General features: G+C 35.0%; 1 protein-coding gene across 1 annotated transcript; it reads left to right on the top strand.

Annotated features, from left to right (window-relative positions):
• The first annotated feature begins 163 nt into the window (after positions 1–163).
• LOC128985828 (protein mothers against dpp-like) lies at positions 164–23,349 on the top strand. The gene is made up of 8 exons (XM_054405746.1): positions 164–300; positions 7,792–8,076; positions 8,539–8,710; positions 9,011–9,220; positions 10,914–11,029; positions 15,831–16,029; positions 16,535–16,775; positions 18,651–23,349. Exons 2-8 carry the CDS (start codon positions 7,804–7,806, stop codon positions 18,808–18,810), a joined length of 1,371 nt encoding a protein of 456 aa, XP_054261721.1. The 5' UTR covers positions 164–300; positions 7,792–7,803; the 3' UTR covers positions 18,811–23,349.
• Positions 23,350–23,816: the final 467 nt, after the last annotated feature.

Here is a 23,816-nt window from a genome sequence, read left to right as displayed (position 1 = left end):
TGTAATTAATAGGTATTGATTTTATTACTTTAACTGTATTTTTTTAAATTATCAGCCAACTTTTACAATATAATTTCTATCAATTAAGTGAATTATGTATATTCCGCGGAGTGATATCAACGGTCACAAGTAGTTCCCGTTTCGTTTAGCTTTAGCAGTCGCCACTGACTCTGTAGCTAGTAAATAGAACTGCACTTTTTGTTTTGTGAATTTTGTTTTGTAACATACGTAATTTATTGTTTGTGTTTCCCTGTAATCTTTACATTCTTGTTTCTTCACTGAAATCAAATAAATTTTAAGGTATGTAGTGTATTACTTATTGCTTATCTAACTTGTAATAATTTCACTGATTATCTGCAATGCTCCACTGCAAGTTGTTGAACAGTTGATTGATTTGTCCAATTCTTACGAGGAATCTATCAGGGACTTCAATACACTTTCTTCAGGCACTTTCGTTTGATTGGAATTGCATTAAGATTTATTGTCGATAATTTATTTTAAACGAAACTTTTCAATTGAAACTTGAGTAACTTATAAAATAGCTAGCAACAATTTAGGTCACTGACTTCTTTGTTTCTAGGCCTAGGTTAGACTAGGCTATGGGAATCCTTTTCAAGATCTTTACTGCAGGGTTAGAAACTGTACAGTCCTATGCATATCGATAAATTACTGTCCCCAGAGATTCATTTAAGCTTACCTAGCAGGGAATTGGTAGAATAAGTTAAGCCTAAGTACATAAAACTTAAATAAGGTACCCTAGGCCTACTTTTGTAAGGTTTAACCAACTTTATAAAATGCCAGTGAGTGTAACTTATTGGTAACTTATAGTGTACCCTATCTTATAGGTTAGCAAAATAGTAGGCCTAAGTTAAGTTTTAGTTTTATAGGTTAGGTAAAGGATAAGTTAAATAAGTCTTAGGCCTAGTAGAAATTAGACTTGCAGTGTTCCCTAACCTTGTAAGCTTATGAACAATTTAAAATGAGTTAACTTTTGTCAATAATCTACTGTCCATTTGAAAGGTTAAGTGATAAATAAGTTAACTTAACATAAGTTATAAGTTTGGACCCTTTAAAAACTTAAACTCCAGGCCGTGGCCTTCGAAGTGGCAACATCACAAGTAGGGTTAAACTTACCAGCTGTTTTTTTTTAGGCACCTAGGCCTATTGGCTATTTGTGGCTATTTATACGCTATTTGTGGCCTATTGGCATTTGTAATGACATTAAGAATACGAAAGCTCGTGGTTACTGGGCTTTATAAATATTGAATTCAGTACAAAAATAACTTTAAATTTAAATGGCTACTTACCTACATTTTCAATTCAAATTATTGTTTTGGTTTTAAATTCTATATGTTTTGTATTTTCAATATATTAATACTTTCATTTTCATAAATTTAAATTTAAATGAATAATAGGCCTACGCAAATTAATGAGCTGGTATCACCTGTCAGCAATGTTACCTATCTTATGGGATGTTTGGTACTAGACATCACTACTTGCAATGTCGCCAATTTTACCAGGCCGCGGCCTGGAGTTAAATGTGGCCGTGGTTTGGATGCGACTCCCTCTTCCTAAGCCTATCAGATTTCAAACAGATAAACTTAATTTAATTGCATTTCTTATCTGGTTAAATAGGCTAGCTTCCTACTGTTTCTGGTATTTTTATGCTAACATCTACTTAGGCCTAGCATCAATTCATTATTCAATCTAGCATCTGTTCACTTTTGTCAAGCTTGCAATTTTGTTCGGCAGTGCTGACTAGGCTGCACTTTACTTGACGTCCTACACTCATTCGATTGTTTTTCAATTCGATATTTTCACTCGATTGTTTCATTCGATATATCGTTTGGTTAGTTAGGTTAGGTTAACCTTACCTAACTAACCAAACGATATATCGAATGAAGCAATCGATTAATCGATATATCGATCAATATTTTCATTTGAATGAGTGTAGGACGTCAAGTAAAGTGCAGCCGCTGACTAACCAACCCATTGCAGGTGACAGTCCTAACTTAAACTTAAGGTTTTTAGTTAGGCTTAACTTAAATAAGTTAAAACTTAACCCTTTGAGTGCCCCAAGGGGGTGAAACAATTTTATTTGAGGTTTGCCAGGCCTACATGTGGTGTTGCTTCTAGGATTGCCGACCATTTTCCACATAAAAATGCAGGTTGTTAGGAAAATCATCATTAACTTAAACACTTATTATTAACATTTTTGGCCTAAATTGGTTTTGTTTTGTAGATTTCTAGATGTTCATTGTAAAATACTAATTTTAGTTGGGGTTCCATGAGTTAAAATAAAATATTTGTATGGACAAGACAGAAATATGGTGCAGTTTATTCTCATTTTCAAAGCTTGAGTTAAAATAACACTTAATTTAAAATTATTCATTGACATTCAATTTTACATTCATTTTAAAGAGCATTAAAAACTAAAGAGAAATCATGTAGCCTAGGCTATAGCAAATTTATTTATTGTAGCCTACATGTCCAAAAAATATGTAACATTTACTACAAAGAGGTCTCGGAAAATGTCTTGGCCCTTGGCCCTACTGAGCAAACAACCTAACTTAAATCATGCTCTAGGACTTGTGTTGTTACAGAAAAAACTAAATCATTTTACATTTTACTCTAGGCTATTTTATGGTGTTATTATTATGTTTATTATTCAAATTAGGGAGAATACTATTATGAACCATGCTTAAAATATACAAACGGTTAAAATAAAATCGAATGTAAGTTACCTATAGGCCTGACTTACCAAGTCCAGTTACCGGTAAGCTTTATGTGATTAGCCAAAAACTATTTACCATTTACCATTTACCATCGATGTCTTCTCCGCCGTCCTTGTAGACAGGGGAATCGTCAAATTCTTGTTAATATGTGTATGCGTGTGTGTGAGTTTGAGCATTGCTCTCCTATTTATTGTTTAGGTTATACTTGTGTTCATTTATAAAGTCAATTAATTTATAATATGGTCGTTTAATCAAGTATTGTTTGAGTTGTTTTTTAAAAGTTTTATTTTCACTTATTTCTTTGAGTTCTTTTGGCAAAAGATTAAACATTTTGATCCCCATGTTGTTTGGTGTTTTACTGGTTTTGTTTAGCCTGTGATAGCCTATGTCAAGGTTTGATTTGTTTCTGATGTTATAGTTGTGACATTGGGTTCTGAGTTGGGGGGGATTTGATTTGATTGAGGTAATTGTTTCAAAAAGGTAAAGGGAGATTACAGTTAGGATTTGGTTTTCGATAAAGAAAGGTTTACAGTGGGCTTGTGGGTTTTCTTGTTCAATTTGTTCTATTATTCGAATTGCTTTCTTCTGTAAGGTTATTATTTTCTCAATGTGAATTTCATTTGCAGAGCCCCAGGCTATGATGCCATATCTGATATGCGATGAAAAGATTGCATGATATGCAGTTATAGTAATTTCTTTGTTTGTTAGACTTCTAATTCTTCGTAAAGCATACACAACTTGTGACAATTTTCCACCTAGCTTTAAAAGGTGATCATGCCATGTTAGGTTTTTGTCCAAAACTATTCCAAGGAACTTAGTATTGGTTTGTGAGTTTTCATCTGTAGTTGAAATTTCATTGTTATGGTTTGTAGGTTTGAAGTTTATTACTATTGTTTTCTGTTTATTTATTGTCAAGTTTATTTGGTTGCAAGCAGCTGTAGAGATTTGTAGAGTTTCATTAGTTTTTAATTTTTGGAGTTCTGGAGTTTTGCCATCTGTTGGTGTGATGATTGTTGTGTCGTCTGCAAACATTATACAGGCGCTGTCTTCTGTAAAATTGGTGGGGAATGAATTTATATATGTTAAGAAAAGCAGGGGCCCTAGTATGGAGCCCTGCGGAATTCCTTTGTAAGTTGTCTGTAGTTTAGACCTGCATTTGATTTCATAATAGTTCTTCGTATATTCTATTTCGACTAGCTGCTTCCTGTTCGTTAGATAGTTCTGGATCCAATCTAATGCTTTGTGAGTAATGTTAAGTTGCTTAAGCTTTTTTATAAGAATTTTTCTATCTAAGCTGTCAAATGCTTTTTCGATGTCTAAGAAGATGCCGGTTGCTTGGGATTTTGTTTCCCATATATTAGTTATTTTATCACAAAGGGTTGCTAATGCTGTATTGGTAGATTTGCCACTTCGAAAACCATGTTGGGATTGGGAAATTTTATTATTATTTTCTAAATAGTTCATCAGTTGGTTATGTATGCTTTTTTCTATGTATTTCGACAATGTTGGTAGGATAGATATCGGTCTATAGTTTGAAATATTTGTCTTCTCTCCTTTCTTATACTTTGGATATACTAGGGCTATTTTTGCTAGGTCTGGTACGGTTGCTTGTTTAATTGAGGCATTTATTACGTTTAAAAGGGGCTCAATTATTTGATTTTTACAATGCTTAATCATTTTGTTATTTATCTCATCAATCCCCGAGGAATTTTTCGGGGGTAGCTTAGTCATTATTTGCTCAAGTTCTTTTTTGGTTACAGTCTTGAATTCCGATAGAGAGTCTGGTTCGGGTAGTGTCATGTCCGGTGTTAGGTTGTCGAAATTGGTGTCCAGTGTCTCAGTAGGTTCTCCTTTGCCTAGAGTGATGAAGTGGGTATTAAATAATTTGCATATCTTGGTAGGGTCGCTGATAAGTTGGTCATTGGCTATTAGTTTAATCTCTTCGTTGTGTTTTTTATTGGGATTTCTTTCTCTATTTATGGTTGACCATAGTTCTTTATTTTTATTGGGGGCATTTTTTATTTTTTTAATGATTGAGTTTCTTTTTTGTAATTTAATTTCTAAGTCATAACATCTTTTTAGCCGTTTGTGTAGTTCCTTATCTTCATCTTTATTTGTCAATAAATATTTTTGTTCTGCCTGACGTAATGTAGATCTTAATTTTACCAGCTTTTCATTCCAGAATATTTTTTTATTATTTTTGTTATTATACGCTCTGTAGGTTTTGGGCATGATTTCTTCAATTTTTCCTTGGATGGTTTTCACCAGGTAGTTATATTTTTTGTTAACATCAGGAGTTGTAAATATGTATGACCAGTCTTGATTACTAAGTGATTCTTTTAGTTCATCTAATTTAGCTGTTGTTATTTTTCTGGTTAGCCTTTTGATGGGGGGGTTAGTTTTCATTTTTATTGCTTCTACTATACATTTCAACAAATGCACAAATAAGTTGTGGTATTATAACTTATAAAAGGTTTAAAATGTATTTTTCAAGGATTCACGACCATAACCTACAATTCTATAACCAAACTATTCGTACACAAACATTTACTAGAACGTAAACAGTCGAACCAGCTGTGTAAAGCTGTCTACTATTGCGTAATGGTTTTTGATTGGTTGACCACATTTTCTCAGCTCCTCTATAGTAAAAGATGAAAATAGCTGTTGCCAACCTCCTTCTGTCGCATTTGATGTGATTTGCAGTCAGCTTTATTGAAATGTGATACTGTATGATACTGAGCGTGTCTCGCTCCGAGACGCTAGCATTTCTCGCGCAACCTTGACCATCTCGCTACGAGATGCTCAGCACTCAAGCTAAGACAATGGTGCGTCTCGGAGCGAGACGCGGCGGCACTCAAAGGGTTAAGTCATAAGTAATTTATTTTGCCATATTTACATTTAACTTCACTCAAACTTAACTTAATGCATGGCTAAGTCAATATACAAAAAATACAGATTGTCTCTTAAACCATAAAATAGGTAGGCTAACTATAAACTAAACAATATTTACATTTAATAAATTCATGAACCAAGCATAGGCCTACCATATGCCCATGATTTTTCATGACCAATAAAATCACGGACACGGTAGAAACACTTGGACACCAGCAATTTTGGAAGCGATTTTTTTTACTCAATTTTTAGTTGGGTTGGCAATGAATTGTAAATCAGTACACTATACCGTTATAAAATTGTTTTTTTTAAAGGGTGGTTTCGAATGCTTTAGTATCTGTAGATTAAGACTGTTTCACAAAGAATACTATGGACATGATCTGGAACTTGAAACATATCTTACATAACTTTGTTTCATGTGAAATTCTTTCTGGGGCTGCATTTGACACTTTGACTTAATTTAAGCTACCTAATAAGCTATTTTAACTACTTAACATTATCTTAATCTCAATTCTGGGTAAAGCTATTAACTTATTCAGAAACACAGACACTAACTTATTTTGTACTGTTTTAAGGCTATTTTGATACAGTAGACTCCCTCTTATCTGGACTCTTCGGGACCGAGGCAAATCCGGATAAGGTTTTCCGGTTAAACGGACGTCCCCAAAAACTTGTTATTTAACCCAAATATTTTACTTACATTTTAATCACTGGTCTGAAATCTTTCCCATGAGAAAAGTCGTTTCAGTACCGCCCACTTCCTGCCGATCTAGTCCGGTTAAACTGATGTGCTGAAAAAAAATTGTCCGGTTAAAGCGATGTAATTTCTGACGAGTGTAGTCCGATTAAACCGATGTCCGGTTAAAAGGTGTCCGGATAAGAGGGAGTCTACTGTAGGCCTAACGTAAATTTCCACTTGTAGCTGTGTTTTGGATTCCCAATAAAATATAAAGCTAAATATATTGTCTTCTTAAATAACTTAATATAGGCTAGCTATCAATAAGTTGTCAGTAGGCTATTAACTTTTAAGTTAACTTTTGCATGATGTCTACCTCACTGAAGTTGAAACAGAAGTCTCCGAACAGTCCCAGATTTTAGTAGAGGGTCATGGAAGTCATTCAATGTCACGTTTAACTTAACTTATTTTCCAACCAAGGTCTCAAAAAATTGAGCAATAACTTATCTGCATGGGCAATACGGGCGTACCAGCTAAGTTAGGAGGTTTGTTATTCACAGAAATATCTATATGTTGACAGTGCTAAATGTCAGGTTTAATAGAAATAGGTTATATATAACTATTTTAGAGTAGGCTACTAATTGGTTTGTAAAATCAAATTCCTTAGCCTACCTTGTACACACTATGAGGTCACCAATCTTTAAGAATTAGGTCCCAAGAGTCCCCAATTTTACTTTTGTTATTGAACTGGCAGACACCCTGTTTTGGAATCCTTTCAGTTAAGTTTTTGTTATATTAAGTACCGTAGACCAGTCTTGACCCGGATACTGTTAAGTTGTCTTAGCCTATAACTTAAATAACCTCAACTGAGTTGTAAACAACAATATGTACCGGTACTCTGACAGTTGGTGCAAAATATGTCGCTCTCTGCCATAGATAAATAAGACAATCTCTCCGACTCAAGAATTGATGACCTTTTTATTTTTTTAAAACTTAGTAGGCCTATGTCAATGATACGTTTATATAACTTAGACAATGAGAGTATTGTTAGCGATTAAAATACTACACAAAATTATATCACTTATAATACAACGTATAATTTTATGTACCATTTAGGCTAAGTTTATGTACTATTTTATTTTTTATATAGCCCAGTACCTTAGTCGGACAAAGATGAAATTTTCACCAAAAGTTAGTGCTTGGTAAATCTGTAACTGACAAATGAAAAACGTATGGATTGGCCACAATTTACATGTACACGGCTATGAAGGTTAGCCTATGTCTTAGAGATTCTATCAACAACGTACATGAATCATTTGTTTATCTTGGTCTTGTATTTTTAATCTAAGAGTAAAAAAAAAACAAAAAACAGGTGCATTAGAATATTTAATTTAATAAGCTATTTATTACTTTCATCATCTCACCTTGTTGGTACCATTGGTCTGAAGTTCATGTAACTTAACTTAGTTTATTTAATTTTGATTTCAGACATCTGACGAGATGGACACAGACGAGGCAGAGTCATCAGGGAGTGGAGGACCGATGTCCTCGCTGAATAGTCTGTTCTCCTTCACTAGTCCTGCAGTGAAAAAACTGTTGGGCTGGAAACAAGGAGACGAGGAGGAGAAGTGGGCAGAAAAGGCAGTGGACGCTTTGGTCAAAAAGCTGAAAAAACAGAAGGGAGCGATTGAGGACTTGGAGCGAGCCCTCAGCTGCCCGGGACAACCGAGCAAGTGTGTAACCATCCCACGCAGTCTGGATGGTCGGCTTCAGGTTTGTTGTGTATTATATCTGTAAAAAATACATTTTATCTAGTGTCAAGTCAGGTCGTTTGGGGGGGAGGGCTTGTGTCCCCGTGCCCCTCCCCCTCCCTTGGATCCGCCACTGGCTGTATTGCCAATATATGAAAGAGTTTATCCAATAAAATTATAATATTCAGAGAGAATGAGTTATCTTGCCTCGAGTATAAAATATACAAGAAATTGAACATTTCTTGAAACACTCATATATGGTGAAAATCCGGTTCTTAATTTGAAAGGTGGGTAGGCCTATTTGGCGAGTGAGAGTGGTTTATGACCCAGGATAAATGAGTACTGTTGTTTTTGACACTAGTTACTGTTTTAGACCTACACTCTTTGTAACTATCTAGATAAGGTTAGATTGCAACAGGTTCATTTTTTTACAATTTCTTTACAGTAATATAGGTACTTTTTTCAATTTTTGTTTTGTTTGCAGGTTTCCCACAGGAAGGGTCTCCCACACGTGATATATTGCAGGGTGTGGAGGTGGCCTGATCTACAGTCTCACCATGAACTCAAGCCTTTGGAACTCTGTCAGTATCCCTTCTCTGCCAAACAAAAGGAAGTCTGCATCAACCCTTATCATTACAAGAGAGTTGAAAGCCCAGGTATGACTTTAAGTTAATTTTTTTTAGTTTGGGCGCTAATATAAAATCTTGAAAGTAGTAATGTAATTTGATCTTGATCTAAAGTTGTGATTGTGGCACTAGTAAATAGTGGCAACTAGCCATGTCAGAAACCATTTCGTCCAACAATCGACACCTAATGTCCTCTGGGTACGAAATATTGGGGATTTTCTGTGTCACCTTTGTGTATTATTGCCTTAGTTGAATTGTTTAATGGTTAGCCTATCTGCTATTCCCAAATTTTAAACCACAATTGGATAAGGTTTATTTAATATTTTACAGTGCTGCCGCCAGTCCTGGTACCTAGACATAGTGAGTTTGCGCCGGGCCACTCCCTACTGCCGTTCCAACAGATGCCAGAGCCTACGATGCCTGCCAATGTGTCGTACTCCACCAGTGGCTTTAGTGGTGGCCCCACCTCACCCCTTAGCAGTGTACCTTCCCCTGCCACGTCCAATCCTCACAGTCCCTACAGCGCAAACGGTCTGTCAGGTTAGTCTCATGCAATTTTTTAACGGTTTTTGTCAGGAAACAAACCAAATCCAGCATTTGGTGCCATACTGTTTCACGAATAATTAAATTATTAGCCTAATTAAATAAATGTTAGCAAATGGCAGTTCCCCTCACTCAGGATCAAACTTGCATCCTTTCTATTTGTTAATGAGCTCTATATTATAACCGCTTAGTTATACATCTTTCTAACACCACTATGTCAGGAAACAATCCAAACTTAATTCCATTGAAATGATTGTAATTTTTAATCGTCACCCTTTTGACTAGTATACATCCGTTGTAGTCGGGTTTGCGACACTGTTCTAATATGACCTCAACTTCATTAGGTTTAGACCTCAAACTTTAAGTATTTAGAACAATACTGAAATTGAAGCATGATTGGCTTCAAACTCCTTGTGGACAGTTCCCAGTATGCAGAAATAAATAATTTATTTGCTTCAATAAGTAAAAATACCACCATACGTAGGTTTACCACATACCTTAATTAATTAGGTTTATATATTTTTTTATGTCCCACCTTCACATCCAAGGACGCTAGATAGTGGGTTATGACATTATCACATGTATAAAATCCATTTGTGATTGGCGGGATTTGAACCCGGGACCTCGGGCTCGAAGCCCCGTGCTCTGCCACTAGATAGCTCACTCCCCGATTACTATATATATATTATGCCTAGAATAATAGTAGACACTTGCTAAATCTGGCTTGTTCAAAACATAACTATGTCGGATTATTAAAAATGCTGTAGGCTACTTAGATTACCTTCTTACATAGCTGTTATTGCGAGTCTAGGAGAAATACCACTAATATTGAGTGAAAAGGAAACCATTGGCCAACAAGCCTTTGTTCTGTGTTCTTTTTATAGGCCTAATTTCCGTTATTTAGTAGTAATATAAAATGGTAAATAAAAACTCACCTTTAATCATTTGAGTGCAATCGATGTCCTCCTTTCTAAGCCATACATACATACACATACATTAACCTAACATACATTTGTGATTTCTATCACTAGTTACGTATTTTCAATGCACTTTTGGTTTTTCCCGCAGTTTGCATAACTTGTGTGATCTATGGTAGTGCAAAAATAACACACACTAACCTAAATGTTATTGAAAACAATTAACTGCATGTGTTTGTGTGATACATTAACACTGTATTTAACAGAAAAAACCTTTTCTCTGACACCTGTTACTGCTAATCAATTACTTCTAAGTTACTACTATTAACTTTGTGCAATGTGCTGTGAATTACTGCAACAAAACGGAATGCCATCCCCATACTCTTTGAAAGATATTGAAATTACTAATCATCTCTGGCAGCACTGCAGAATCCTGATGGGAACAGAATTAATTGATAGATGAAAGTGAGAGAAATTATCTTTTAAAAGCAAAGCGATTAAACTTAATTTAGTGGTGTAATGTCATTGGTGTTAGACAAACTACTTTAGCAAAAAAATTTATATTTAGGCCTACCTAAATTAACTTAAGCTGAGGATCATATGTATGGTGATGTAGTTTTAAACATAAGCTACTCGTACTTATCCTTCTAAACTTTGCATTGATTGACACTATTTAGTTAAAGTTGTATCTAAATAAGCATTTTGATGTAAACGATACAATGATTTCATATCATTAATAATTTAAGAAGTATAATGTAAAAATGATGTTCCAGAATCACCTCCGCCTGCTTATAGTCCACCAGAAGAGAGTCAGCATGCGCCTTCGCCCCCTCTGAGCCGGGATACAATGGACACCACCAGCACAGAGGTCGCCCCAGTATCCTATCAGGTATGATTACAATCTTAAAATATTCCTAAGATTACCTCTAGTTACATATTTTAATGCACTTTGGTTTTTCATACAGTTTGCATAACTTGTGTGATCTAATGTAGTGCTACAATAATGCACACTTTAACCTGAATGTGATTGACAAACAATATACAGCATGTGTTGGTGTGATACATTAACACTGTTGTAATGGCCTAGCCGTTTATACTCCTAATAATTAAATTCTAACCGACTGTTCAGGAGATATGATAATTAAATAACTTCTTGATCAGCATTGTACGTGTTATTAAATTTACGGAAAGTAAATAAAAGAAACGTCTTATAACACTTAAAACATATATTTACGCTTATACTGTTACTCACATGACAGTAAATATACAAAAACGATGGTAAGTGGTGATCGATTTCGATTGGACACTCCAATCATCATCAGACCCAATAGGCGAATGATGGGCAATAGGCACATTCGCCTATTGGGTCTGATGATGATTGGAGTGTCCAATCGAAATCGATCACCACTTACCATCGTTTTTGTATATTTACCGTCATGTGAGTAACAGTATAAGCGTAAATATATGTTTTAAGTGTTATAAGACGTTTCTTTTATTTACTTTCCATATGATAATTAAATGAGGAATTGGCAGGGTAGGAGTAACTGCCAAATTTGTATAAATGGCCTAGGTTGGTGTTAACATCGACTATTACACCTTTATCAATACATTAGTATCAATAATTAATCAATATGATCATCGTCCAAACCAGTGGTCAGAAACTTAAGAAATGTTTATTTGAGTAATTATTTGAAGATAATTGAGTCTCCATATGAATATCCCAGCATCGCCAAACTATCTCCAACCTCGTATAAATTACAACATTATTTTAATAGTAAAAGTTATGAAGCTGGAATATGTTCACTACCGGTGCTGACTCGGGCTTTCTGCTGACGGAGATAGCCTCCGTTGGGGAGTGTATTTGGCGGGCAAAGAGGTCGAGCCTTGCGCAGGGTGTCGCTCAGAGACTACGCTGAACGCTGATTGGCCCGTGAGGCGCATCAGCGCTGCCGAAAACGAAAGAATAAGGAAGTCCGCGTTAAAATCTCAATTAAAACAGACGCGACTCGGCACTCCCTTGAACCGAAATGTTATTTCTTTAGTCTAAATTCATTATCTAAATTCTTTTGTAAAAAGTTGTTGTTTAACCATAATTGTATAATTTTAGTAAATTAATCAAGTAATAAATCCCATTTTTGTACAACTGTGTGCGTGAATTAAGCTCCCAAAAATTCTCTCGGTTAACGCGATCAGTTCGAAGTCACAATAATTTTCGGCTGACGAGGCTAATAACATGAAATTCAGCCTGATTTTTCTACCTCTAGTTACCTATTTTCAATGCACTATTGTTTTTCATGCAGTTGGCATAAATTGTGTGATTTAATGTAGTGCTACAATAATGCACACTTTAACCTGAATGTGATTGACAAACAATATACAGCATGTGTTGGTGTGATACATTAACACTGCATCTACAATAACAACAAAAACCTTTCGATTGATGATTAACAATATTTTAATGACTCACTAGTGATAATTTATTAAAATAACATGGAATTCAGCCTGATTTTTCTACCTCTAGTTGCGTATTTTCAATGCACTTTGGTTTTTCATGCAGTTTGCATAACTTGTGTGATCTAAAGTAGTGCAACATTAATGCACACACTAACCTAAATGTGATTGACAAACAATACACAGCATGTGTTGGTGTGATACATTAACACTGCATCTACAACAACGAAAAGCTCTTTTGATTAACAACTCTAGTTAGTGTTAATATTTTATCTAAAATTAAAATAATGCTATGAAATTTAGCCTGTGTTTTCTACCTCTAGTTACATATTTTAATGCACTTTGGTTTTTCATGCAGTTTGCATAACTTGTGTGATCTAAATTAGTACAACATTAATGCACACACTAACCTAAATGTGATTGACAAACAATACACAGCATGTGTTGGTGTGATACATTAACACTGCATCAACAACGAAAAGCCCTTTTGAGCTAATACTTTAACTCATAAATTAAAATAATAATGCTATGAGATTTAACCTGTGTTTTCTACCTCTAGTTACGTATTTTCAATGCACTTTGGTTTTTCATGCAGTTTGCATAACTTGTGTGATCTAAAGTAGTGCAACATTAATGCACACACTAACCTGAATATGTTTGACAAACAATACACAGCGTGTGTTGGTGTGATACATTAACACTGCATCTACAACAAACGAAAAGCCCTTTTGAGCTATTACTTTAACTCAAAAATTAAATTAATAATGCTATGAGATTTAACCTGTGTTTTCTACCTCTAGTTACGTATTTTCAATGCACTTTGGTTTTTCATGCAGTTTGCATAACTTGTGTGATCTAAATTAGTGCAACATTAATGCACACACTAACCTAAATGTGATTGACAAACAATACACAGCATGCGTTTGTGTGATACAGTAACACTGCATCTACAACAACGAAAAACCCTTTTGATTAACAACTCTAGTTAGTGCTAATACTTTATCATAAATTAAAATAATGCTATGAAATTCAGCCTGTGATTTTTACCTCTAGTTACATATTTTAATGCACTATGGTTTTTCATGCAGGTTGCATAACTTGAGTGATCTAAAGTAGTGCAACATTAATGCACACACTAACCTAAATGTGTTTGACAAACAATACACAGCGTGTGTTGGTGTGATACATTAACTCTGCATCAACAACGAAAAGCCCTTTTGAGCTAATACTTTTACTCATAAATTAAAATAACAATGCTATGATATTTAACCGGTGTTTTCTACCTCTAGTTATGTATTTTCAATGCACTTTGGTTTTTCATGCAGTTCAGTTAGCATAACTTGTTTGATCTAAAGTAGTGCAACATTAATGCACACAATAACCTGAATATGATTGACAAACAATACACAGCATGCGTTTGTGTGATACAGTAACACTGCATCTACAACAACGAAAAGCCCTTTTGATTAACAACTTTAGTTAGTGGTAATACTTATCATAAATCTAAAAAATGCTATGAAATTCAGCTTGTGTTTTCTCCCTCTAGTTACATATTTTAATGCACATTGGTTTTTCATGCAGTTTGCATAACTTGTTTGATCTAAAGTAGTGCAACAGTGATGTACACACTAACCTGAATGTGATTGAGAAACAATACACAGCATGTGTTGGTGTGATACATTAGATAATAGACAATAGACAAATTCTTTATTCCTTCAACATGTGACTATGCAATTTCGTCCTAGGACAAAATTGTACTGTCCAGTCGGCCTCGGATAGCTAATCTAATTGAGTATGTCCAGGGTTAGTACAGTAGAACCTTGATAACAAGACTCTCATGGGGATTGTAAAATAAGACTTGTTATCAAGGTTGACTTCTTATCGAGGTTTGTAATAACATGTGATTAGGGGTAAAATAATTTTAATGGGATTTGAAAATTACACTTGTTATCAAGGGCAACTTGTTATCGAGGGTCTTCTTATCAAGGTTTCACTGTAGTAATAATAATAGTATTTAGTTTTAAAATATGGGCTCAGATATGGTCGTTAAGCATCACTCAGCTTTCAGTAAATGACACATTCATCACTGCCCGGGTTAAGCCTTAATATAAACAAATTAGTAAATTTGGACTAATTGGTGTTAATTCCGTGAGTGAAACACTGATTGTAACTAACTAAAATCGTTAACTTAAAAAATAAAACAAATCTCTAATTAATACCATGTTTCACTTTTGGAATTAAAACCAACGATGCTTAAAATAATCCGAATCGAATGTCGCCGGTCCACGAGTTATTTCGCCCTAGCCTAACACCTGCTATTCGACAATGACAGAGTTATTTCACCACTGGCTTATTACCGGGCTATTCCGCCCTCGACCTAAGGTTTCGCGATGTATATGCGCGGATCCAAGACCAATCCCGCCCTTGGCCTATCACCTAGTGTTCGACTTTACCAGAGTTGTTTCACCACTGGTTTATTTAAAGGGATATTCCGCCCTCGACCTATTGTTTCCCAATATACACGGATCCTAGAGCTATTCCGCCCTTGGCCTATCACCTAGTGTTCGACGCTACCAGAGTTGTTTCACCACTGGTTTATTTACCGGGGGCTATTTTGCCCTCACCCTACAAGGGAGAGATGTTGCTAGCTATTCGCCCAGCGCTCGAGTGTCTATCTGTCCCCTGTCCTGCGCCGTATTTATATGGGTCGCGACGCTAGCGCGGTGCGTGGCTGTTTGGAGAACTAATGACCCTGCGCGGGCGATTTGAAATCCTATGAACGCTGGTTTTCTGATATCTTAATATTTTTACCATTACAAACAATATACGTTACACATATTGTAATAAACATCGTCAAACTTGAATAGCAAATAACAAACTTACAAGGCAGCAAATATTTGTTCTGTCAAAAGATACATACAATACATAAATAAATGTCACAAAAATATATCTAATCCGTCTAGAACAAGGTCATCTTAACTAGGCATCAAAAACGCACCTAGTTCATATATTGTCATAAAAAGTTTTTTTTAGCTTAATGGATTTCATTAACCTCCTAATTTTTAGCTACTCAACTAAGCCTAGAGAATTATACACAAAAGTTTTTCTGACTCAGTAAGTTTCTGGGTTCGGTCTGTATTCTGTGGTAAAACCTATATGGTTTATCTAGCTAAATCATGTTTACAGGTATCTTTAGCAATGTGCTGTAACATTATAACATGTTGTTACTTGGTTGACAGGAACCACTGTACTGGGCCAGTATAGCGTACTACGAGCTGAACTGTCGAGTGGGGGAGGTGTTCCATTGTCAATGTCACAGTGTTATTGTCGACGGATTCACCAACCCCAGCAACAACCTCAACCGGTTCTGTCTCGGCCAGCTGAGCAACGTAAACCGCAACTCCACCATTGAGAACACCAGGAGACATATTGGCAAAGGTGAACAATCCCAGTGTTGTATTATTTTGAGAATTCATTAGGCCTACCTTTTGACAAGCATTATGTGTTTGGACCCAAAAAATTTACTTTAGTTTTTGATGGTGGCCAATACGTTTAAAATTGTTTGTGGCAGCTCATGTGTATACTTTTTTGTTGGCCAAATTGGATGTGTGTCTCAAAATTCTGTAGTTAATTGCATCAAAGTCTCACTATAAAATATCATTAAGGCATTTAAATGTTTAATATTTTTCACAAAGTACAACAGAACTCCCCTCTCCACAAATCTGACACTACAAATAGTTAAGCCTAATATTTTATCAAGCAATAACTTAGAGAGACTATATTGCAATTTGGAGTCAAAGGACAAATTTAACTTCACTTCAATTATTGAGGCTTAGGTGTAAAGTACCCCAAGGATTGAATTAAAAAAAAGTCTTCTCTCGGCTGTTAATTGATAATTAATTGTATTACAAATCACCCTCAATTACTATATGATGGTTGACAGGAGTGCACCTGTACTACGTGGGCGGGGAGGTGTATGCAGAGTGTTTGTCAGACAGTGCCATCTTTGTGCAGTCTCGCAACTGCAACCACCACCACGGCTTCCACCCCTCCACCGTGTGCAAGATCCCTCCTGGTTGCTCGCTCAAGATCTTCAACAACCAGGAGTTTGCTCAGTTGCTCTCCCAGTCAGTCAACCACGGATTTGAGGCTGTTTATGAGCTTACCAAGATGTGCACAATCAGGTGAGCGGATGTAATCCATGATTTTACATGGAGTGGTGTATAATCCTTGGCCTTTTTTACTATAAGTTTTCTGATTTTGTAAGTTACCATACCACACTTGTGGTAATCAAATCAAATCAAGCCACTCCTATACTGTGGCGACCAAGCCTCATGAATATCAGACTTTGTGACCTGTGCACATGTAAGTAAGGTACTGGGTCAACGTTTTCACATGCCACCATATAAAGCTTTAACTGTCATTAGGGGTCTGCGGGTCCCCGATTTTTTCGGGTCGGGTCGGGCCAGCGGAAGGCCCGAGAGACCGGGTCGGGTCAGAGATTTGTTCAGGCCAAGATCGGGTCGGGCCAAAAAAAATAATGATTTATTTTCAAAGAAACACTCCTATATATATTATTACAGAGGAATTAAAACGTTAAAATTAGAATTAAATATTAAGTTTGCTCACGACGTTTAAGAACAAAGACACAACGGAGCAATTGCCGTACTGTCACTAGCCAGAGCCAGTCGTCTACTGACAAAAGCCGTGACGCAACAGTGCAAAGAAAACGAAGTCAATAGAAAGACTATTTATCCAGAGGTACCAGTTTAATTATTTATTGTTTATTCCATACCTAGTTTAAAATATATTTTTATTTTTGTATTTTACATAATAAATTATAAACAAAAGAAATATCTGATATAGTGTACAGATCTGTATCTTGTTCTTTTATTTTCCTATTGTCCTTTTTGTAATTCAGTAACAAAACAAAACAACACTTCTGATCTTCTGGTTCGGCATTGTTTGGTCACCATTTCATTTTTTTTCAAGTATCAAGTATCAGCAAGTTTACAAAGAGGTTAGGCCTAAATATTTTATAATTTTATGAAATTTTTCATCAGTAAAATTATTTTTTTGTTAAGTTAGATTGAGTTTCAAAAAAGATATTTCTAAGATCCAATGCAATATTTACAAGACACAAACTACCTTGAATTAATTTAATATCTTTGGAAATAATCCGTAACAGTTTTATATTTTTGAATAAAGAAATATATCTTTTTGTCTCTACTTCCTTGTTCCGTTACTTGCATTTTATCAGCAATTGGAACAACCGGATGGTGTAAGAGGGGTGGGGGAGGGGGAGGGTCTATGACCTTGAGTGTCCCCGGGCCTGGCTCGCAAGGACCTGGCTGTGAGAGTGATTCATGGTTTTTTTTTGTTTACATTCTACTACCCTTCCCTCCGAAAAAAAGACCCTACAGTTTCAAAAACATTGACTTAAAGTTTAAAAACATTGAGTTGTGTTGCTAATTAGGGCATTATAATGTCTCTGCTGTCTGCTTATGTTGCCAAATTATCATTTAACTGTATTTTCTCTTGCTTTAATATAATTTTCTATTATTATTATTTTTTTTTTTATAAAACAAACAAGCAATCTTTATTTACATTTTTTGACATGGAAAAATAATAAAACTTTTTCTATTTAGATGAATAAAAAGCTGGTACTCCAGCCCCATCTTCGAACTCTCTAAGGGTCCTCCACTTCTTTCTTGTCCTCCTTAGACACATGCTGCTGGCCCTTAACGTCGCACAGATGGTTTTCACCCTTATCCAGTTCATCACTAAACTGTAAGGTTTCTTCCATTTTTCTGTGAGGCGTTCTGCCATTGCTCTGAGCAAGGTCTGAAATTCTTTGCCTAGCATTCCGTCCACAGACGTGACTAGTGGGGTGAAAGAAGCATTTCTTGTTTCTGTTATTGTTAAATATTTTTTCTTCTTCTCTCTTTCTGCATTCTCCAGAACTTTTTCGTATGGGATACGATGGGGGGCTATATAGAAATGATGAAATGACAGTACAGTTTTTGATCTAGTATTTACAAGTGTGTTTTCCTGTGCAGGATGTCGTTTGTGAAGGGTTGGGGTGCGGAGTACCATCGGCAGGATGTGACCAGCACTCCATGTTGGATAGAGGTTCACCTGCACGGACCCCTACAGTGGCTAGACAAGGTGCTTACACAGATGGGCTCGCCTCACAACCCCATCTCATCAGTGTCATAACCAAAGACGCCATCAACATGTTGCGTTCCAAGATCTCAGACTTTACCTTGCCAGAGAGGGTAAACAACGACGGAGTGAATGTTTAAGGTCATTTTTGTCATTTCTAAGTGTTCAGCTCAACAAGTGAACTGTTTCAAAATCTGGGCCTGGATTTGCTTAGTTTTGTATCAGTCAAATTGGTGAAGGATCATGTTAGGACATTGCAATTTTGCTCCTCCTTCGGTTACAATGCTACACAGATGTTATCATTTGACTCTTGATACAACTAGAGTCGGGACCACATAAGTTTGCAGTTGAGGGAGGAGCCTATTTACCATTTGGGTTTGAATGAACCAATGAGAACCGTGCGGTGTTGCCAAATCTAATAATACCAGCTGATTTGAAAATATTGCTTAGTATATTTTATTAGTGCGATGTGGCAACGTTGCACTAGCCTTGTCTTGTGATTGGCTGCCACCAACTGCAAACTTACGTGGTCCCGACTCTAGACATTCCATCCCACCTTAAAGTTAGGACGTAATTGATTTGAGTCACGGACAGAGTGTGTGCTGGTATAAATTGCTGATTTCTGACGAATACGCTGACTTTTTACCAAGTCAACCTGATAGGAAAACTTATGGACACTAAAATCTAGGCTGTCACATCAAATCTCTCAGAACCACCAATTAAATAAGAAAATTGAATATTGTACTGTAGCACATTCTGTGAGGGACTCTTTCAACTATGTTTTTTATAAATAAAAGATTGGCGACATCGGGTCCATATAGATGGGATGGCTACTTCACTATCCAAAGTCAATGATATAATCTGATTTCCATTGTGTGAAGCTATTGCGATAAGTTTGAAAATATAAATCTCGCACACATATATGTACTTTTGAATCCTAAACGCTGTGCGCAAAAACTTCTTATTCATTCAGGATTCTGAATGCGAGCACATCTTGCTTCGTCAAAAGTTGTTATCAAAGAAACACAGCTGCAACTTGATTTTATTTTGCCGAAGCATAATTTTGGAAGCAAATTTACAACTGATAATGCAGGAGCCTTTACACTTGATCCATTGTCGGTTTTGTAAGGGAAATCTATGAGCCTAATTAAGGAGGTTTTTTAGAAAGGTAGTTCAGTAAGCTAACTTGAGAAAGAATAGAGTTTAAAAGCTCATAGGTTTACTAGAAAAGGTCACAAACTAAATATAATTTCAGCATGTGGTAGGACATATTCAGAAAGTATGGTTATGAGAAACTCTCTGAAGATGTCCTCAAGGAATAAATATTGTGGTTCGACCTTTTTTTGTGTATCCATACCCTGAACAATTGGTTACCAATTTTTATTGTTTGGCAAAAACGCAAAACAAAAGATGTTCATCAAAGTATGCAAGGTCCCAAAACTTAGTCTTGATCACAGGTCCAGTGAGAATTACTTTTAGAGCTCATTTTAATGAAATTAAGGAAAACAGTGGTTGGGGAACTGTCATGAAAGTTCAATAACACATTCATAAGTCTACCTTCTAAATAGTTTCAGAACATAAATTCAAATTGTCTGTAAATTTCACCAAATTTAAATGTATATTTTCCAAAGTTTGTTTGTCTATTGTATGTATTGGACCTCTCCAGTCCGCGTCTACCAATCAGGTGCAATATACTCCGCTTGACGGAGTTTGAGATTTATTTGTCTTAGTTTTGTTTCTTAACGTTATCTAGAGGAGATTGTAGTTAAATGTGTATTTATGTAATATTTTAGCACTTGTGTTAAGTTCCTCTGTTGAAGTTTTCTGTTTTTATTTTATTTGTTGTAAATTTGGAACAAACCTGCTCATTCTTTAGATTTAAGGTTGTCAACGAGTGTGTGCGATATTGTGAATAAAATGTCTCGTAAGTCTTGCCCTGGAAACTTATCTTTGGTTAGATACATATTTTATTATATTGTTTTTAAATATTTTAGTGCTGTTGTTCAGTCGAGTATTAGATAGTTTTATGTAGGATGAGTTTTATTTGAATAATTCATATTGTTTACGTCTCGTGTTGGATTTAGTTTAAAGTTTTACGTGTTCATTTGCTCTGGAAACTTCCAAGGTGATCTCACAGACCTAAAAATCAAACCAGTACAAAAGAAATATGTTAAAACAAAGATTTAGATCGATATTAGGAATATATATTGCAGCAAACAAAAGGATAAAAGCTTATTGATTTGTTAATAATGTAGATAATGTTTTCTTGCTAAACTTTAAAATTTACATTGGAAGTAAAAACGATAATAATTAAGCTAACTACAAATAAACATTAGTAAAGGGTTATTTACTATTACAAAAATTGCAAACTTACAATTAGGTCGACAAAATAGTATAATATTTGCATGTATGAAGTTTTTATTATACACTAATGTTTACATGAGATTTTTTATCAGCCATACAAGTTTTACGATTATATTTTTGATACTTAATAATAAATATTATTCACTTCAGTTTTGTCCTGCATAATGAATGGCACAAAAAAGCATGAATATTTTGATATTTTTTTTATTTTGTTTCAATCAATGATAATGTTAGTTGTTAAGAGTTATTAAATAATTTACTCCACATATCTGGTAACACGTGGCATAATCATAATTACTAGAAACTGTAAGTAAATATTGTTTAGTAATAATATTATTTTAAACAGACTTGTAAAATACTACCCTTGATGTGCATGGTAAGGTATTGCATTTATTTCTATTGTTACAGAATGTTAAAACATCCAAATATTTTTTTTTTTAACTGTGTGTCATTCGAGCATGAAATTGAAATATTTTTATATGTTAACTCTTGAATTGTTTTTGTTTGCCTGTATTTAAGGATGAAAGATTGGTTACCACTTTTCTTAATGTTCATTTTATGTTGCTAGACACTTAACTTTATAATTATTTTCAATAACTTTAAGAAGTTTATAATCTATACAAATAAGAGAAAAGTGAGAATTTAAGAATAATTTTTGTACAAAACCGAAATTTATATATACAATCTGTAGAACTGGTTCTCAGCTGGTATTTTAAGTTCTTTGTTGATGTTACACAATATGTCGTAATGAATGTGATTTGTAATTGCTGTTTCAATATCTTTTTGTTATGTACACATTTATTTGTCAGAAGTATTGCAGCTGTTGTATTAAAATAGTTTAAAATTCACAGAAAGTATTGACAGATTTTGACAGTCATAAGTTGTAATTAGGTCCACTTGTTTACTGCAAAAAGTATTGAAAACTATTTTTGAGATTGAACCTGCAACTTGCGACAAGTTTGTGAGCTCATCAACCACTCACCCATCCAGCTCTATTGCGAATGATGTGAATAAACAACTGATTCATTACTAAACAATTTAAATTTTGTGGACCCCTATTGTGCTAATAGATAACAATACATATTTATCTCTATTCAGTAGTCGATGGCGATATTGACTTAAAATACCTGATTGCTTAAAAGTTTGCTATGAAGTTTTCACACATCAACTTTATCCGTCAAGGCGTAATGCAGAACTTCGCTTAGAGAGAGCACAAATTAAAAAGCATATATGTTTTTATGATACTAAAACTAAATGTAATTGCCAAAATAAATCAGGACATATTTAATAATTTTTGTAAATTTCTCATACTTTCTGTGAATTTTTAATCAGAAATGTTTCTATGAACAACGCCTTTATGGTATGTGAATTCAATATACAATTGTCAAAATATCCACTGAGTCTATACAATTCTTGAATCATAGAACTTTTATATTTTTGTGACAACTAATTTGACCTACCCTGGTTGTATTGACAATTGTATACTAGAATGATGCTTATACAAATTATCAGTATGATCTAACAGTTTGCCTTTGTTTTGTGCCTTTTGCGCTGGTACCCTTTGTTCCCCTGGGAGTGAATTGAACCTTTTTAGATACATTGTTAAACAAATTATTTTAGTTTGTTGTTTACAAATTTAATATACAAACCAAACACACTTTAAATGGCATTAAATTTCACTTTTTGGTCAGGACCACAAGTTCGCCTGAGGCCCTAAAATGGGGTATTTTGTGAGCAGCAAACGTTTTAAATAAATCCCCATTGAGTGAAAACTCATGTTTATTAAAGAAGATTATCAGTAGAAACTAGACAACATTCTTGTGTTATTCTTTGGAGGATGAACAAACTGTTGTAGTTTGCTTGTTTCTGGATGTATTCTAATACGATTTTCCAATCTGGCGAACTTATTTATTCTATTCCAAACCATTTTACTATACCCTTTAGCAGCAAACCTATAGTGCTTGTTAAACCTAAAGTGATTTAAATGGGGAATAAATCTGACTATTTGTCTGCAGATTTGCTGCATATAACTGAACAGTTTTAAAAGTAAAATATTTGTAACTACTGTAGTATTTATATTGGTCCGGTTCACTCCCAGTGTTAGCTTGTGTAGCGTCCCGCTGGCCATCAATGTTCTGTGATACAGAACCCAGAAGACATCTTCACAATGATCTGAGTGTCATGTCATTCCATTCCTGTGTCTCATGCTCCATTATTAAAACGTGTGTTTTTCTACCGTGTTGTAATTTATTTCCAGCTTAGAATTGCAAGTTGTCTTTTAAATTTGGTAATTTGTCACAAAAAAATGTTTATCTTGTGATCAGTAAGTGGTAGTTGCTCTCAGTGTCCAAATATGTGCCAATCAACTTTCTAGATTTAAATATTTTTATAGCATGACAATGACAGATGGAACTTTCAAACTTTAAAATGAATTTAAAACTGATCAGGTTGTTATAACTCATGTGTGTATAAGGGCAAGGGGGAGGTCTGCTGATTCTTCTCCCCATAACAGGAAAATCAAACACTCGTTGCTAATTTGAACTCTAAATCTGACCATGAAAACCTACTGTAAAACATGGGAGCTACTGTCAAATTATTATTGGCTCTCTTTCTTGAACAATTTTAATTGTTTCCATTCTAGTGCAAAAAAATTTGGCAGTTTAGTTCATGAAATAACAAAAAGAACTAGGCACGAG

This window comes from Macrosteles quadrilineatus, unplaced genomic scaffold (genome assembly GCF_028750875.1).
Source record: "Macrosteles quadrilineatus isolate MER2022 unplaced genomic scaffold, UCM_ALF_1.0 Scaffold_2__2_contigs__length_208266976, whole genome shotgun sequence".
Classification (NCBI taxonomy): domain Eukaryota; kingdom Metazoa; phylum Arthropoda; class Insecta; order Hemiptera; family Cicadellidae; genus Macrosteles; species Macrosteles quadrilineatus.
Note: the sequence above shows the minus strand (reverse complement) of the source record. Positions and strands in the feature narration are given on the sequence as shown.